The 19,637-nt window shown below is 40.8% G+C and overlaps 1 protein-coding gene across 2 annotated transcripts in view; it reads right to left on the bottom strand.

The window, feature by feature from the left end:
* col27a1b (collagen, type XXVII, alpha 1b) overlaps nucleotides 1–19,079 on the bottom strand; it is a 69,845-nt gene extending 50,766 nt beyond the window's left edge. For both annotated transcript variants that reach the window (XM_058636437.1, XM_058636438.1), the window contains exons 1-5: nucleotides 18,550–19,079; nucleotides 14,212–14,276; nucleotides 9,055–10,337; nucleotides 5,904–5,957; nucleotides 654–707 (exon numbers count right to left, since the gene is read on the bottom strand). In XM_058636437.1, coding sequence (XP_058492420.1) covers nucleotides 654–707; nucleotides 5,904–5,957; nucleotides 9,055–10,337; nucleotides 14,212–14,276; nucleotides 18,550–18,602 — 1,509 coding nt within the window. In that variant the 5' untranslated portion in view covers nucleotides 18,603–19,079. The remainder of the gene's footprint in view (nucleotides 1–653; nucleotides 708–5,903; nucleotides 5,958–9,054; nucleotides 10,338–14,211; nucleotides 14,277–18,549) is intronic.
* Nucleotides 19,080–19,637: the final 558 nt, after the last annotated feature.

The following is a 19,637-nucleotide window of genomic DNA, read 5'->3' as shown; positions in this document are numbered from 1 at the left end:
CATAAACAACATCGGAAAAAAAGGAAAATCCACAAGGAATATCTGCTCTTAAAATGTACAATGTCAAAGAGCTGCCAATTATTTCATTGTATTTATAATATGTGAACTTTTCTAGACCTACTTGCATTATTGAGAGGTTGAATTTAGAGACATGGCATAATTTATCTTTCTACAGAGACAAACAGCCATTCACACTCACATTAACACCAATAGTCTTTTTTTACTGCATGTCATAAGACTGTTGGAGGACGATGGAGTATCAGAAGAGAACACGCGCAGGCACTAGAAAAACATGCAAACCCTTCACAGAATATCAGTTGAACCAGGATTTGAAATGAGAATCTTCTAATTTTGTGTTGGATAAAGTATTTATTATCTAGTCAATCATTTTAGCAGATTCCAGTAAAGTGGGATCACTTTTTTACATAATCCACTGAAGGCAGGAGAGGGCAGGATTGTTTTGTTGTTATTCATGGATCAGTAATTCCATGTTAACCATCCAGCATTACATAAATCAAGTCATCTGAGAGAGAACTTGACGTCTGCACCTCCCAGCCTTGGGGGAGAGCTGGCCCATGATGGGACAATGTGACCAATCTCAGGCCGTGCTAAAAATATTTAAGAGGACATCATTTTTTTCATCAAAGATGTACCTTCACTCCAGGAGGTCCTGGTGGACCAGGGTTTCCATGAGGACCAGGGGGACCCTAGAATGAGAGACATAATCAGAGCGAAGGTGAGTCATTTAGCATTCATCGGCCCATTTCAAAAGCAAAGAGAGCAAGAGTAAGTGTGGTATATGAGGTGCATGCATATACTTTTCCCCTGTCCACCACCTGTGTTGTGGGACAGGTCAGCGAGGTCTCTCTCTGTTTGTGTATATGTAGGTGCTCTGTGAGACACGCTGTGCCTGTTTGTCTGCCTGACTGTCCAAGTTCTGACATATGGATGTGATTTTCCTCCTGCCCAGACTTTTCCACTGTTTTCAGGGGTCCCACAAAGTTAAGGCCACTCCACTCCATCACAACATATCTCCCGAGAGCTTTGTGTCACAAACACAGTTCCTTGTTGAGCTTGGATGCAATTCTTGAGGCTTTTTTTCGTGCCAAAGGTTTTAGCCAGGTGGGTAAGATGTACAGGAGCAGAGAATGATGATATACAATTTCTTTTTCTCTGGTTGAAAGGACGATAAATTAAAACAAGCTGCAGAGAGGGATTGTTTGGAAAAATAAAGCCACAACTTCCTGAGGCATCCAACCAAGGAGTCTTCCATTTAACTGCACATTTGTGTGTGTGGAGCTGAGCTGAAACGCTGAGCAATGAAAAATCTTCTCCAGCGAAACTAAAAGCTTTGTTACATGTTCTGAGGGTTTGGAGAGGGAGCTACTGTATCATCAGCTCCCTCGTTGAGTTGTCCAGACTTTCCATGGGGATGGGAAGAGAGACATTTTCCTCCAAGCTGAAGGTGAAAGTGAAGGGTAGGATTACTCGGACTCAAACAGACAGGGGGAGGGGGGCCAGGAGGTGCATGAATACAGTTGGGTGATCCAGCCGGTCTCTGTCTCTGTTATTTATCTGAGCTCCATTATCAGACGTTAGCGAGGAGTCAAACAGCCCGGGTCCACCTCCCGTACCATCGCACTGGCCAGGCCTCTCCCCTCACTGGCGCTTGCTGTTAGACATATGGAGACACTTAACAGAAGCTCATCTACAGATTTCCTCCCTCCTCCCTCCTCCTCCCTCCTCCTCCTCCTCCTCCTCCTCCTCTATTTGGAACATTCGCTCTTTCACTAGCTGGATATTAAAACGTATGGAAGTCATTATCTCCACATAGCAAGCATGGGCAAGAGGAGACCGAGAGAAATAGCGAGGTCAGAGCAGAATATTACAAACTGCACTCTCACTATACGAAGGTGCTGATGACAAGGTGGGTGGCTGCTCTCCCATCAGAGATGAGGATAATGGAAGAATGAGTCACTTTGTCTATCTATCTACACGTGTGGGTGAGAGGTGGAACAAACTCTTTGGTGGAATAACCTCTTTGATTAATAGTTGAAAAACAAGCAACCATTTAGATTCTCCACCAACATACACAGGAGCACTAATGCAAACCCAGACCAGCACATACACATACATACACACACACACACACACACACCTGTATGTCAAATCTGTGGCCTGGTTTATGATGTGAGTCAATGACTTAAGGAACAAGCCACAGTCAGAGTGCTACCGTATTTATAGGCCATTATAGGATACTCATGTTAAAATTGTCTTTATTTTAATTGTATTTTATTTACAAAACTGCTTTTATATGAGGTTTCAACCAGCCATTGTGCTGTCACTGTAGCAAACATGCCAGGCTAGCTACTATTTGTAACCTCTTCATGATTACTCTTGATTTTGCTTCTGTCACTTTAAGTCTTTAAGTGTTCATTAAGTTATAATTCAAGTTTTCCTCCACACTAACTAAAGTTACTTCAACAACTGTTCACAGTGGGAATAAAGGAGGCACCACTCCTTTATGATTTTCAAGCACAAAAATCATAAATCATGGGTTTTCTGTGAAATATATTGAAAAAAATCAATTAAAAAAACATCAAAATGATCATAAAGACCTCAAAACGTGTTGGCATGTATTGCCAGATAAAATAGTTGCGGTAGTAGTCTTGTTTCTTTAATTAATATTCCTATTGAAAACAAATGACAATTGCTGCAGCTATAAACATGAGCTTCATTACTTACTTTGTGCAAAACAAGATAGATATGGTAGACAGACCTAAAGTAAACTGATACCTTCTGAAATATTTTTAATAATATTTTATCTTTTTCACCATGCATTCATCCTTCCATCTATAGTCCTGATCCTTTGAGGGTTGCGAGGCAAGTTCAGCCTCAGCCTCAGGTCACAATGAGTGCGGGGCAGAGTTCACCCTGAACAAGTCACTAGCCTATCACATGGCAAACATATAGAGAAAAACAACCATTCACACTCACACGCACATCTACAGCCCAACTTTAGAGTCTCAAATTAGCCCAACCCCAGTCTGCAAATATGTTTGGACTGTGGTAGAAAGTTGGAGTCTCTGGAGAAAACCCACACAGACATGGAGAACATCAAACTTGTGACAAAAAAAAAATTCATAACAATCATACAGTGATACATAAAGAGAACAGAGAGATTAAACAACATGCATAGATTCTCTGTTAATAAACGGGACCAAATCAATAGCGATGAACCAACTAGCATCTTGTGTGAACCCACGGCGAACTTCAACTCCCTAAATGTGCTACCCATTAGCTTAGGTTAATAGAGGAAAATGTCTGAGCAACGAGTAACGGCCTAATGAAGCCTCTAAGAGAATGCTCATTCATGCATACACATGTAGTCCATTTCAGAAGAATCTCAAAATGTTCAACACACATTAATCAGCTCAGTTTTCCACATTAGTCATGCAGTGGCACCCACAGAGTTAAGTCTCCATAGTCTGCCTTGTCACTCACTGTCAAACCTCCAGTAATGCAAATGTTTTCACATATAGTGTGTGCTGGTAGGTCTGTCTTCTGTGCACAAAGCCCTCTTTGATCCACTCCCAAGCCTCCCCTTCAGGGCTGGGTCAACTCAACTGTTCTTATGGCGTGGACGCTCTCATGTGTATGGCTGCTGCTATAAGTCTGCTCAGTCAGACATGACACCTTGCTGTCACGGAGGAAAAGCCCTTTGTGCACTGTCTCACTTCAGCGGCTGTAGATTTTGTGTAGAATGAGAGTGCTTCTCGCAGAAAGACCGCACTGCTGTCTGTGTCATGGGACTTTCTCTGTATCTGCCTTGTAAGTAGAATAAGAAATGAGGTGAGGCCATTCCGAATCGTAGAGCTGCTCAAAGCAAATCATCAGAGGAGCAGTATGGACGGGAATAAATCGAAAGGTGGCTTCGGTCTCTAACTCTGTAAATCAAGATTTCGATTTGGTTTGGTATGCACACCCATCAGCACACACGCTCTGGCCAACTTTTCCAAGATCAGAATCTGTTAGAGAGTTTTGTGCTGATCCTGTAATCACACAAACCATATTAAGAAAAAAAAAGAAAACAATCACTGAAAGCCACAACCACAGTGTTTTGTTTTCACTCTAAAATGGCCTGCAGTTGTATCTCAAGAGCTCTCTGATGAATGAACTCTACAGAGGTTAGTGCGCGACTGGACAGAGCTGCCGAGCTCCAGAAAGGGTCTCAAATGCCTTTAATAAGATGGGGACAAAGCTTCCCTTGTTTCTTGTTTAAAGAGATTGTGTTCCCACAGCCCACCCCTCTGAGCCCGACCACAGGGCTGTGTCAGGTAGTACACACACACACACACACACACACACACACGCACACACAGTCCTTGGTAGCACGAATGCTCTGCTCTGCGAAAGAGAAACCAATATTCCCATCAATCTTTTTTATTGCCTCAAAGCACCAATATGCAACTTGTTTTAACAGGTTCAACATCATTTCGATGAGTTATTCAGGAATAACAGTCTGCACCTGAACCTCTGTCCTTGCACTAAGTTTCGTGACCAGGGAGAAACACTGTGACAGGTGTATAACTCTATGAAAGGCAGTGACTCAAACTGCCACTATCAGGCCCAGCATCTTCAATTCACGTACAAATAGAGATCCCATGTCAAGTAACCATCACTGCTCAATGACCACATACTTCCATGCGTTCTTGTGGGCAGCACAAGAGTTACGAGATCTCTAATAACAACAAATGTGGAGACCGTGGAGGAGATGGTGATAATAGTGACAAAAATAGTCTCCTCAGATGTCTCCATGTTTGCCGTTGTCAGAACACGGAGACAGCAGAGGAGATTGTCGAATGTCCTCTGCTGTCTCTGTCATCATCAGAATGTGACAAAATGATCACGTTATTGTTGAGTTGGGCATCATTAAGCATAAATGAGCCTTTAAAAGTCATCAAACATGTGCTTTCATTGTGTTTGCTACAACAGAACCAGATCCAGCAAAAGTTGCACAGTGTTGCATTAAATTAAATTAAATTAAATTAAATTAAATTAAATTAAAAAAAAGTATTAAATATTACACCTTTGTTTTTACTGAAGTCCAAGGTTTTTGTCATTCATTTTCATATCACGGAGAAGGAAGGGCAATTAAAAATGAATATACAATCATCAGTAATAGGGTCCTTAAAAATACATTAAAAAACAAGCTGTTACTGGGGACAAATCATCTCGCAGTGTTTTCCCTTCTCTTGAATTTCCTCGAGCTTACACGAGCTTAAGATAACATATGCACTCACTCTTTGGTTCCACCAGGAATGACACTTAGCCCCAAAGTGAGAGACACGACACCAAAGAACTGAGTTCAATACACTTTCATTACAGTAGAAGCCGTCACAGAGTTTAACATAGTCCATAACTAATGGCAGATGAAAACAAATCCTTTGTTTTACATGTAGGCACCGTTTAAATGATTGCTCAAGCTACCTTATCTTTTTTCAGGTCCATCAAATACCTCCCGTATGTGTTCAATTAATTTTAAATTGGCAACCCATAGGTTTTACAGCATATGGTTGTTTGGTCTCCAACTTTACAAATGGACTTTGGCAGTGGAGGAGCACAGCTTGATCAAATCCAGAGCCAAAGAAAACTAACGTCTGGCTGGATTATGTTCTGCAATCCAAAGAAAGTCACTGAGTACTTCATCAAAATGCTTAAAGGTCTTCCATGTCAGTGCAATCCCAGTGGTGTTATCATACTATAAACATGAGATATGGCATCATTAAGATACGGTGTGGTACATATGGAAGATTCTGAAAGGGTATGAAGAAAATATCAATCTAAAAAGGGGAAGTATTGAAAGGTAAATGGAAAGTTGTCACAGGTTGGGAGACACTCACCCGAGGGCCTCTCTTCCCTGGCTTTCCAGGCAACCCTGGAAGTCCTTGAAGGCCCTTAAAGGAAAAGATAAAAGATGTTAGGGACAGTGTAAAGCAAGTCTGTAAATATACAAATGAGGGAATATAAGTCTTGAGCAATCTTTATTGGAAAGTATTTAGAATGAAATTTGATGTTTTAATGAGTAACTACATAGGTTTTCGTGATAAAGTTGGCTGACACTTGCACTCAATCAGTGAGATGACATTCTTGTTAGAGGCTTGATCAGCCCCATGTTTCTGGAGCCAACATTACTTTTGTGCAAAACCATGACTATAAGTCTGACTCATTGTGCTGGCAGGGACGTCGACACTGGCACAGTCACGTTAAGGCTATTAAGCAATTTCATACATGCATTAGCAAAACTCCAGCAAAAGGTCAAATATAATGAGGGGTCAAACTGGGGAACTTATGTTTGCTTGAGATGTTAGGATTGTAATAAATTGAACAGAGGAAGTGTAACGTTGGCCTGAAAACAGCTTGAGGCAGTCCAGCTGGCATCTGTAATAATGTCAGACGTATAGAGCACTTTCGTCTGACTTGGGCAGGATCAATATTTTACTCCCTCAGCCAGACAGCAATTTGAAAAGCCAAAGAGATTTCAGCAACCTTAAGGTTTGTTCACATCATTCACATGCGTCTTGGGTGATCCAATCACAAGTGGTTTAGTCAAGTCATGTTTATTTATATAGCACAATAAAAAAAAAACAAGACGGGCTGAGCCAAAGTGTTTTATAAAAGCAGTACAAGTTTAAAGTACCGATGTACCCAAGATGCCTTGTGATTACACTGACATCCAGTCGTTTAGACCACACTCTTATGTTGCTGTGTTCACAGATGCGTCTCCAGACACATTAAAGGACTGCCTGCTCAACCAACGTCCTCTGTGTGAGCTGGAGTTTGTACTTATATTGTTATATTTCCAGCAGACTAAGTAGATGAGACACACTGCTGCCTCTCGAAATGGTAAAAACAATGGTTTCGGTCTAAACAATGACGTACGTGTTTAGAGCGGGGTATGTGAGATTCTCTCACTCAAGACACATGTAGTGACTCATGTTAATACCAGGTACGAACAGGGCCTCCATCTCTTTAGAAAACCATTTAGTAACCATCAGGCTCTCAACACACAATGAGCATTTTCGGCTACTATTGCAGCGCTGGTGAGCATTATGTTATTCGGAAACAACTCACGTTGTTGCAGATATGGTGATATCTGCACATCATCAAGCAATCAAATGTCTGTCCAATAAATTAATATCAAAATGATAGACAAAACTGTTGAACTACACCCTTTTTTGTTTTTACGAAACTGTTCTTTAAAAGAAACGATAATTAATTTACAATTCCCAAAAAGCATTCTGACATTCCAACCAAGAAAGTCCACATAGCTGTAAAGGTCTGGTGTGAGTTCTATCTAATGGTCAGACAGGAGACGACAACAAATGAGGACTCCTCCACTCACCGCTCCCTTTCCTCATCAGGGAACTATGGTGGCCTTCACATACCAGAGAGAATGTAAACACTCTTTCAAAACCTTCTCCAATCTCACTACTATTTCCTCAAAAACATGGCAGCGCAAGATGGTAGCCTCTGTAAAGAAGGTCCCTGCCTAAAGTACACAAATAATGACATTTTAAAGCCATGTGTGGGTAGTATATTCAATTTCTGTCAATAAACCCTCCTAAATGTTAAACGCTGGATACAAGTCGCCTTTTTCTCCACAGGGCTCGCCCTTGTGTCTACTGCTTTATCCTCATTGTCGTGAAAAATCACCACTGATGCTCCCCCCTTCCCTTCCCTTCCCTTCCCTTCCCTTCCCTTTCCTTCCACTCTCCTGGCCATGTGCATTTGTTTTCAACTTAGCCGGCAAACACACGCCGTGGAGCCACGTCCATGCCGACAGAAGAACAGCCAACCACCCACCGATAACAAACCAGCAACAGACATCGTTCATAAAAATGGTAACACATTTACAACAATAGCAAGCATCGAGGAAGTGCAAATACACATACTGTACATACAGTACATAGAGAACAGAGAGTCTATCTCAAATATACTTACAAAGTACAACAGCAAAAATGCCAGGTCGGCTTCCGTTTTGCAAGGAAAAGGCCAATATTTACTCGTGTGTGGCCCCTCTCTGACAGAACAGACAGTCATTTCCTCTTCCTCGCTTCTTCTGACGTGTTGTTTCTTTTTCACCAGCTCTGCCATGATGAATGCTTAAAATAACACCCTCGCTGCCTTAATCTTAACAGCTGGTACCTGGCTGGGAGGCGTGGGTGTGTAGCATCATCAGGCAATTTTGTCCTGGTTTCGGGTTGCCATGATCTTGCAAGGCTGATTTTCTGCTAAACAATCGTGGGGGAGTGGAGACAGCTCCGACTCTCGCCACAACAAGCCATTTAACTATCACAATGACTCCAAAGCTGTTAAGTTAGGGTAAACATCCTGCATAGTTCCGCTTTAAAGTAGAAAAATTCTCCGTAATTTAATTGTATCCATATTTTATATACTGTTTTTACCTTTATATCATTAATTGTATCAAGTGTTTTAATTCTGAAAATCCTCGCTTTAAGGTATCCATTCTCAGAGCAGTCACACCCCCTTTCAGAAGACTCTAACACCTCACTGCACACGAGCATGTTTCGTCAGTCGAAATGGGGAAATCAAACAGCTCAACGATCCTAGTCATTAATTAACATATCGGCTGTCAAATCAGCAAACACTTTTGAGATGCAAAACGCTTGGTGGCTGCCAAATTGGAGAAACCACACAACTGAGAGACATAACAGCAACAGTTCCAAATATGATGGATGGCAAAACATAAGTTGTCAAACTTCATTGTGATATAAAGATGTATTATGAACTTGGCCCAGACCACAGAAAAATGGCAGCCAGGAATTCAAACGTGCATCTGTTACCATTCAGCTGCTCCAATTCATTACAGTTCATTCATAAAATGAACACAGAAAGATTAGGCTGTAAATAAATCATGTAATAAACGAACATTCCTGCAGTGCATGTATAAAGATGCACTCATTGTAGCTGAAGGGTGTAAGAGACATGCTTTTAAATCTGGTGCAGTGTTAGTTTAGAGCTCACACTCACCGGTGGTCCTGGTTCTCCCTTTAGTCCAGGTGGTCCAGCCAGCAAAGAGTAGTGGGTTGGTTCCTGGTCAAATGTTTGAAAGCCATCTGTGGCAGCTGGAGTGACTGGAATATTCGAGGTGGGTCTGACATCCTGCACGCTGGTCACTTTGGGCTCAGGATCCTTTGGAGCTACTGTGCTCAACTGCTTTTTATGGGGAAGGTAGGTGTTTGAAGGAGAAGCAGCTGTGGTCTGGAGGTTTGGCTGCATCTCAAAGGGTCTAATTGAGGCAGGTAGATCCATACTATTCCCAGAAGGTTTTGGGGAGTTAGTATCTCCTTGCTTTCTGGCGGTTAGGTTTGGATTTGTCACACTGATCCTCAGAGATGTTGTAACTGTTTGAGTCGGAAAGTTTAACGGGCTTTCCAACCCTGGAAGAACTGGAGGAGAAACAGATACAGCATCAGGTTCTGGAGTGTTGATGGTCTGAAACACAGATGTTTCGTTCTGCATCGGTAAGTGGTCCGTTAATACAAGCATTGTAGTCCTGATGTTTTCTTCAGTCAAGGCCATAGTAGGTCTATGACCCTTTTTGGAAAGCTCCGTCAGGGACAATGGAGTTATGTGAGTGACAGTAACGTTTGGATCTGTGGAAAATAGAGGTAGCAGGGGTGGAAACACTGGCCGATATGTGTCAGCTTCTCGGCAGTGTTTCTTAATGTAATCACAATAGTTATGAGCTGCCTTAGCAGATGGATAAATGTCAAATTGACAGATGGCACCTTCAAACGGCACCGAGTTGTGGTTTATTTTGCCCAGCAGGAAAGAGCTCTCTGGATCTAGGACCTCTGCTTTTTTAGAATGCAAGTCCATATGTAAGCTTTTCTTTCCACAAGATGTGTGTAAAAACACTTGATGGCCTTGGACATCCAAGGCAAGACTGTGCCACCGGCCATCATGGACATCATAGTCAAAACTCACAGAGTTCCTTTGCCCCAAGTGTACCACAACCTTACCCGGAACGAACTGCAATGCAAGTTGAACTTTCCGTTTTTTTGACAGAACTGAGAAAAGGAAAGCATTGTTGATGCGATGCACAGAGAAGCTGAGGATCATGGAGAGGTTGGTCAAGCTGTAGTCAGCAGGGAGAACAGTGCGCAGAGGCACCTGGACACGTGCCCTCGGAGTGAGGATGACTCCAGACTTGAAGGGGATGATGCCATTTGGGATGGGGCGAGTGCCTGAAGATGATAACCCATCTGCCCTTCGCCCAGAAAGCCCAAGCTGCTGCAGAACATCCACATCTTCAAAAAACAAGAGAGGGGAAGTCAGTGACTTGAAGGCATAGAGATACCAAACAAAAGCTACCTTTTCATAACAATACGATGTAATATATGAGTATAAATCATACAAGAACATTTACTTTCAACATTGACAAGATAACTCCAGTACAGGCAAAGACCACAAAAAGGACAAAAAATGTATACGAAAAAGAAAAAGTTGAATCTCAGACACATTTCATTTGTCCACTTGACAAACTGTTAAAAACATACAATATAACTGTTAACAACAATACTACAGGGCTACAGCAGCAGGAAGTTCACCGGCTTAAAGTGAAACTAATAGAAATGCTGTAGCAAAAGTAAGACAAAAAAAAAATGAATAGATGAATTCTAATAGGTCCATACATCAACAACCAGTTCTGGTAATTGCACCAAACAATGTAATCATTGCATCAGTCTTAATTAGAATAATGTTGGGAAATTGGAGAGTGGACGAGTCCCAGAAGAGGACAGTGGTAAGAGTTATATCTCACTTTGTGATTGCTGATTAGAGTTCATCGCTCTGACAGAGACTAGAGCTCATGAAAACTGAGCCATTTTCAGCAGGTTTTAATTGCTGCTTGTGTCTCATGGGAGGAAATGGGCAATGCTTTACAAACTGGGGTGTTTGTGTGTGTTTACTGTATACCGTGCATAATTGCCTCAATGCTTTTGTTTTATTCTAAGTATGTATATACGTAGATATAAGCACTTAAACTGCAGCCAGTAAGTGACTATTTATACAGTACTCTTTATACAAATTAAAAAAGTTGCGCAACTACTGACCATACACAGCAGCATGAAAAAAGAAAGAATATTACTATATTGCTATGAAAAAGAATTCTCCAGGTTGTGTTACTAAGTATTTATTGTGTCACAACAGCTAAGATAATATTAAATAACTTTTCTTTTATGCACAAAATACTCTCATACAGTGATTATTGATTCTAAATGCAACCTTATGGACCCAAATTGTGAACCCACCGGAGAAAACAGCACCCACCACAAGCACAACAGTTATTTCATTCAAAAAGTAATATGTGGTTTTGGATCCAACATCAAAAATGAAAATGTTCCAAATATCTTACTATTGTCTATTGTTAAGCACCGGAGCAAGTCATCAGTACTGTCAAACAAAGGCTTTTTGTTTAGTTTAGCAAGGTTGGAAAATTACGAACTGATCAACCCCATCCCTGCAGCCTGCATCAGCATATCCTAAATACAGTCCACTATTCCTCTCAGTACGATATATTAAACAAAAGCTAATATGGATCTAAAATGTCCATCCTCTTCCAGAATAACACAAACCAAATGTGAATACTAAAATGAAACACTAAATTATGAATTATGACTCTGCAGAGGAAACTGAGAAAAGTACAGCCACTATGTTAAAGTGGAAACAGCATGTGCAGGCAGTGGGAGGTCAGTTCAATAGCAAGAGAACAAACCTACTCATCAAATATAATACTTTAGAATAAAATTGTATAATGAGTTCTTTTACTTTGAGATTTACTTTTGTCGCTTTCCCATCAAATCTGGACTTAAGTGACTCATTTTGCAACCTTCTGAAAAAGTGAAAAGCAAGTGTATCATTTCTGCCCCGCTGACTTTACCGAAATTTCCTACTCCACATTAAGATGGATGATCTTAGCACTCCATTATTCCTTGGGTCAAGGAGTACATCCCCAGAGTGTATGTCTATATATACTGTATGAATTATGTACCAATACCATTGTTATTCAAACTGTTTGCTTTCGACCACAGTGGCCTTCTAGACGTGGAAGGTCAGCCTGTGCAGCTGGTGTGATTCCTGCCACTGCTACAGGTGAGCTATCACCAGGAGCATCGCTGGTGTTACATCTAACATCACACAGAGACACCTGAATCTGCTCTAAGGACGCTGCACTGTGGTTCACCTTGATCAGGCCCTGAACCCTCTGAAGAAATGTGAAGCTCTGACTGAGGAAAATGGTTTTATGGCGAAAAGTCGACGCCAAGTGGCATCCCAACGTTACGTCACTCTCTGAGTTTGGCCAGCACGATCTTATTCAGATCATGAGGAATAGCACTGACATCCTGTCAATCACACCATCACACCTAAAGGTCTGTATTAAATGGGGCCATCATTTACTATATGTAAATGTATACTGATGCTATGGGGTAAATAAGTATTCTCTATATTCTCTCTTTTTATAACCATTAGTTGGTTCTTGATGATCATTCAAGAGAAAACAGGTTTTTGGAAGTTCTGCAATGGCTTCACTTTCCCATACCCGATGTCTTCATCCATCATTTTTATAACACGGTAGAAGCCTACACTTTCACTGCACTAAAATGCTGCAGCACAACAATCCTCCATTAGAAGTTTGATAAACGATCACATTAGACTCTGAAAATGCAGTCGTTTTACATATATTTCCACTGCAAGCCATCTCGTTACAGAAACAGAAGACAATATAGGCAATATCTTTCAAATAATCCAAACAAACGCTGCACCTTTTTTTTACGCTAAACCAGCAGTACTGCTACTCCCAATGCAGCCTGCCTGCTTAAAGTTATCGCCTCATTAGGTTGTGCGTTTTGCAAATTAGCCCATCCTTACATATAAAAATCTTGTTCTCCAGACACTCAGCAGTCATCATGCAGGGAAAATATATCTTACCAAGGTAAAATTACAGAATAATTGGCAGAAACATTTATCATCAGGAGCAGTGGCTTACATAATCAAAAGCCATCTAGAAACTGGGAAGTGCTCTCACTGAATTAAAGCTGGCAGATTTTGATTGGCAGCGAAATCAGAAAACATGATCATAAGAGTCTTTGAGTTGTGTAACAGCAAGAGAAGCAGACATCAAGGCACGGCTGAGTGTGAGTCAGCAGAAGACAGAATGCACCTAAAGTGAGCATGGAAAATATCCGACAAAGAGGCTGATGGGTCATATAACACAACCTTTTTCAAGACATTTAACAAGAGAATGATGTTTTTCAGGCATTGAGACATAGGAATTGAACTTGTATGAACTGTGTTCATTTAAAGCTGGGCTATTTGCAATAGCATGATGTTAATCAAGGCTCTGTTGGTCCAGAGAGAAGGATGCTACTGAGGAGCAGCATGTACACATCTTTTCAGTCCACCTTTGATATAAACTGCCTACATTAATGGCAATCTAAAAAAGAAAAATGAGTTTTAAGAGTGTGTCATAATGAGTATAATTCTACACAATTTTACACTGAATGCATATACAATGAAGGCAGCATCTGTGTAGAATCTAATGTTTTAATAAAAATCAAAATGTTCAATGATTAATCTATGATTTAACCATTATAAAAGTAATCGGTATGGTCTCTTTGCTTCTCTTAGACAGTAAACTGAATATCTTCAATACAAAACATTTGAGAATGTTGAATATAGCAGCTCTCAACTCTTAGAAGATAATGTCTTGAATAAGAGGCTTTATTCTCAAGGATGTCTGCTCTTCACTGCTAATTCAGTTTTAAGCGTTCAGCACAGACCATCCACTTCAAGGGAGAAACAGTGAGACAAATAAATATGCCTGGCAGAGATGAGTTAACGCACTGAATCACTGAGTTTTTGACCTTGTTGAATCAGACAGTGGCTGACAGAGGTACAGCTGACCAAACAAAATATGCAGTATTACATCATTTCTGAATAACTTATGCACCAAAGTGCAACTGAACATATATTCATAGCAAGAGCCCATGTTAAGGCAAAGTACTTTTTGAAACTTTCTCTGCTATTTCACTGCTTCTACTAAACAGCTACCAAACATCAGCACAAAACACAAAACAACCACATACACACACACACACACACCCTTGTCATCAACGTACTCACCTTGTGCTTGTGCAAGCCTCAGAGAGCATGTGCAAGAAAGTATAGTCCAAAGAATCAGAACTCTCCTAAAGAAAAAAATAAAAGGGTTGAAAGTCACATAAAATCACATTACAATATTCACTAGTTTCAGAATAGGGGTATTATGGAGTATAACTACAAAATGTGTCATACGGTTATTATGTATCACATTATTGTTCTTTTTTCTAAACGGCAGGCAGTATACATGTTTAATTAATCAAATTTAGTCAGACTAACATGTTGTCATGACATTAAGAAACTCTAACTGAATTGACTTCCTAATGCTTGTGTCAAAAACGACATACAACTTTAAAATCTTTTAGTGTACATGGGAATGAATGCATTATTCACACTCTCTCCACCAATGAGATTCCATGCAGAACAATGAGCGAGTAACCATGAGCAAGAGAGCTCAAATTAAGTGATGCCTCAGAAATGCAAATTCCAAGATCTCTGGCTCACTAAAGAACATTACAAACACTGGCTTGCCCAAGAACCCAAGAACAATTACTTGGACAGATGCAGACTGTGCTGCAAATCAATAAAAGAAAGATGCCATGGGAGAAGCAGCTCTTACAAATTGCCCTCCCATCTTAAGCTGTGTCAGCATATTCTGTCCTTGAATTGAAGGAAATTGGTCCTGAAAAGCCCTTGCATTTAATAAGTGGCATAGTCAAGCCTGAGCCTGATGAACTTGCACCAACCACAGTCAGTATGTTCACATGCACACCATAATCGAGCTAAGGTCGTAGTCAGACTAAGGCAGGCGAACGGACAGCTTGCAGAGTCTGAGAATCCATGCAGAGGAGAAAATTGAATTATTTATTTAGTGTACATCTGGTGCCACTGCATCTCCCTATAAGCTAGTGCATATTGAATCAGTTTCCTTTTGACCTTTACGTCACAGAAACAGCAAATGATGAGTGGATGGTGAGATGGACCGTGCTGTGGTTCTGTATGTTTCGTACCTGCTGTACATGTGCTGTCCAAAGAAAGACGCCACAACTACAGTTTATACGTCGTCTCCTTTTACATCCGGGTCAAAGACCAGAGAGGAAATGATGGTGCATGGTGTCCGACTAAGTGTATACGTGCAGGAGTAATCGGACAACGAATCGCTTATCCAGGTATTGTTAGTCCGACTAAGACTAGCTCAAATTTAGTCACACTAACGTGTTTACATGACATTAAGAAACCCTAATTATTGACTTTTAACATGTAAACACACTCAGTGACAAGACCTGCTGCTGCAGAATGAACATGTGTGTCAAAATAAAATAAGCTTTGTCTGCTCCTTCCAGACAAACCACTTCTCAGCAGATTTAGAGCTTCCTCTGAACCACCTCCATTGCCTGTATGATTTCATGTGGAGGATATACTGTACACAGTTCATTGCATCTTATTACCTTATCGGTAATTGAGACAAAAGACCCATTATATCTAGTGTCGTGTGTTTTCCCTTTACTATTAAAGGATTGTGCTGTCATTTTGTAGGTAATTACACCACATCCATTTTCACATGACAATGTTGACCTTTATTGCCTCGTGTCTGCATGAAATCCCACTATTGATTTCTCAGTGACATTTATGTTTTAAGACAGGTGATAACAGAAGTGTTGACTGCTCACACTGGAGAGGTGATTTGGCTTTAACTGTGTGAGACTAAGTGAGAACTTGTGGGGGGGTTTAACTCTTGGAGCACAACCCAGTTACCGTTTTGTTACAGTATCCTCAAATTTGAATGAGCTGATGTTGATGAACATAAATGTTGTTTCTCATTTGTAATGTATGTCTCCAGACATGCATATCAATATGATTGTGTTCGAACCACTTTTGGGTGACATGAAGAAATTAAAGATAAGTTCCTGACTATTAATGTGGTTAGGTTTGGCACAAAAAGCATGATCATGTTGTGTATTTGTTTTGGTTTTTTTTAAAGCAACAGCCTTTCCATTAAAAACACACTGTGTTATAGCGTTAAAGGTCCAATATGTGTGTTTGCATATTAAGCTTCTGCTTCAAGGCGGTGCAAGAGAGTCATGAGCGCGACGTCCAACACAGGAATCGTACTGAACAACGTCGAACTGTAGATCAGTTAAAAACACATAAAAATCCAGAAGACATACTTTAACCTCCCACAACAGAGTCTTTTTAATTAACAGATTCTAATGATTCAGTACACCGAAAACTACTGCTTTACTCGTCACGGCAGTTTCACGCAGTTGTGCTATGATGACTCCACCCACGTTGAGGAGGTACTATAGTAATGGAAAACGATACCAAACCGAGTAGAGCCGTGCTGAGCCAAGTCGTGCTGGAACTATATAGTGGAAAAGCACCATAAAAGGTTCCTTTAAATTATTATGTCAAAGTGATTATACACTTACTTCTACCAAATAAACCTACTAAATGTTCAAACTTGATCATTAAAACACACCAAGCTGGTACTGTAATGTTTGGTCTTCACCTGGTCGAGAACTGTGGTCTGCTACTTGGCTCAAGAAACCCACTAATATCTGGCTTTTGCCTGCAGTTGGAGTAGACGCAATCAACATTCACATGTGGGTCAAATAACTGCTCTGATTGGCAGTAAGGTAAACACAATTATCAGGTGAACGTCATACCTTCACCATGGACTACTTTATTTTGGCAGTCTGGTCACAGCGTCTGCACCATTCTGAACGGTTTCCAGTGTGTAATTTCACATTAAAGCAGAGAGCTAAAATGACTCCTGAGTTTGAAAGATGGACTTAAGTAAAATATATATAAAAGAGTAACTGTGACATTGTCAGAGGTCATCGTGGTGTTTTCTTCTGTTCAGCTTTTTATCACTTGTTTATCGTCTTACGTCATTTTCCTGTTCCTGTAGCAGCCTCCACATTAAAACCACTTGAAGCTCGGCTTCAGCTGTCCTCTATGGGACGGCACAGAACAGGTTTGTTTCACTGCGGTGAGCTTGAGGGTGATTGAACAAATGTGACAAAAACGTCACACACACAACTTCCACGGAAGCTCAGCTTCTCTTGGAGCTGAGCTTCTCTTGGAGCAGTGGGTGGGCAGAAACATAGATAACAGAGGAGCTTTTTCTGCCTGTGTCAATTTTGTGAGGGAAGTCTGTAGACAAATAGCTGGTTGTTATATATGTTATTATTTGCTCGATGATATAGCCCATTTTCATACACTTTAAAAACACTATTATAGCATTTCAGTTTTACATAATTATCGCACTTTCTTGTTCTAGTTCTCCTGAAATGAGCTTCCCCTCTTTCAAAAACTACTAACGCCACTGATTATTTTTAAAAAATCCCATGTATACCTACTAATTTTGGTGTATAAGAAGTACATGTTCCATGCCACCATGGACCCCTCCACCTCCTTGTGAGAATTTTGCACGTCACTTTAAAAACTGTCCAAATGACAAACATGAAACAATTTGCCAAACTGGTACAAGTGCTACACTTCTACCACGGAATGACCGTGGGTTTTCAGGGAAACCAGGCTGTGGAGCAATGATTTAGTTGTATGTAGCACATTAACTAGATGCTGAGTGAGCAATGTTTGAAGTGGTACAGGCTCAGTGACAAGCACCATAAAGAAACAGTAAGAGGAAATCTTGTACATTTTGTGGTTTTCCAGGGAGCCGCAGAAAAACTATTGGTCAACCACTGGCACACTGACTGCCAGTCGCAGCTCTTAAAGGTTTCCCCTCTTTCCTCTTAATATACCACTGCAGTTTGTCACCAAGTCTCTCATATGTCCAGCATGGGAATATGATGCAACACGTTTGATTCTTCCCTCCCATTAAGACAGACAGCCAACCAGCTGAGTGAGATACACAACAAGGGGGGAAGAGAAGGAGGAGATGACTGATCCTCTCCCCTCCTCTCATACATCTCCCTGAAATCAGTCCCAGATCGTCTGGCATTTCATTCTGCAACAAACTGCAGAGACACAACCCCCACTACAACAGCACACTGGTCTCCACTGAGGCAGAGAATTAATTAAAAGAAGAAAAAAAAAGTTTTTATAAACTAACCTGCAGCTTACAAAAGTACTGTATATACTAACACTCCCAAATCACAAATAAAGTAAAATAAAATAAGGTACTTTAATTTCTCCATTTTATTTATTGTGCAAATATACTTTTTAAAAACAAAACACCTATAATTATATTGCCAAAATAGACATAACACACTTGTTCTAAAAGCAATGTGACGTTCAGGAGCACATGAACCCAATAACCTTTTTCTAAAAAAAATGTTTTAAAAAAAGAAGTAAAGCAGAGTTTTAATAATAAACATTAATTGTATATTGACTCACCCCCCGACTCCAGTGGTTTTGAGTTTGGAGTACGGGGCATTGTCCGGCTCCATAGCGGTTACTTCATTATTTCTTGGGAGTTTTTACTGCAGTCCAGTCGAAGCAGATAAACTTTTTCCATTCCAGGTGTTCTGCGAGGGTCCGTGAACGTCTCACCGAAAAAATACAGACAGAACAACATCAAAGCAGCAAATAAGAAGGTTTCGGATGAAACAGCGTCAGTGGAAAAGGCTGTTTTGGGGGGTATGTCACTGTCTTGTTCCTTTGTATCCCGGTAGTTCCCTTCCTGAATATGACAATGAATTAAAAAAAATCAAAACAATAAAAAAAGACGCTCTGCAGATTATTCACCTATGCGCTTCAGAACGTTTTTCAGTCTTCCCTGTGCGCGTTTTGAAAAAGTAAAATGAACGTCAAGACAAGTCTTAGTCCAGGGAAACAGTGGCAGGACGAGATGACGAGCGCCGTTGTATGTGTGTGTGTGTGTATGTGCGTGTGTGTGTGTGCATGTGCGTGTGTGCGTGCGTGTGTATGTGTGTGTGTGTGTGTATGTGTGTGTGTGTGTCGACTTCCCAAAATGAAAGTTTCTTGAGGAGCGAGGGAAATCTTGGGAGTCGGGGAGGAGGGGGAACACCTCCCTCTGTCGCCCTCAGCTGACATGAGGGAAGCAGAAGTGAAGCATGGACCGTGCACTTCCTCCAGCTGGATGAAGGTGTGTCTTCCTCACGCTCATCCCGTTCTACATACACTCAACATCCACTTTATTAGGTACACCTGTTCAAACATCGATCAGTCTATCACGCAATGCATTCAGTCATGTTGACATGGTTAAAACAGAGTTCAGACAACCTGCTGAAGTTCATCTTGACTTTCCACAGCTAAACTCATAAGAATTGTACATGATTGTCATTAACACAAAAGTGTAATCAGCAAATTACATGCCAGCAATTATGCAGTGCATTTAGGCAAAGTGTAGATATGGTCACAATGACTGTGGCTGTTGGTCGCAGACGGGATGGTTTGAGTATTTCAGTAACTTTTGGGATTCCCACACTTAACCATCTCTGGGGTTTACAGAGAATGGTCTG

Source organism: Solea solea, chromosome 8 (genome assembly GCF_958295425.1).
Source record: "Solea solea chromosome 8, fSolSol10.1, whole genome shotgun sequence".
Taxonomy (NCBI): Eukaryota; Metazoa; Chordata; class Actinopteri; order Pleuronectiformes; family Soleidae; genus Solea; species Solea solea.
Note: the sequence above shows the minus strand (reverse complement) of the source record. Positions and strands in the feature narration are given on the sequence as shown.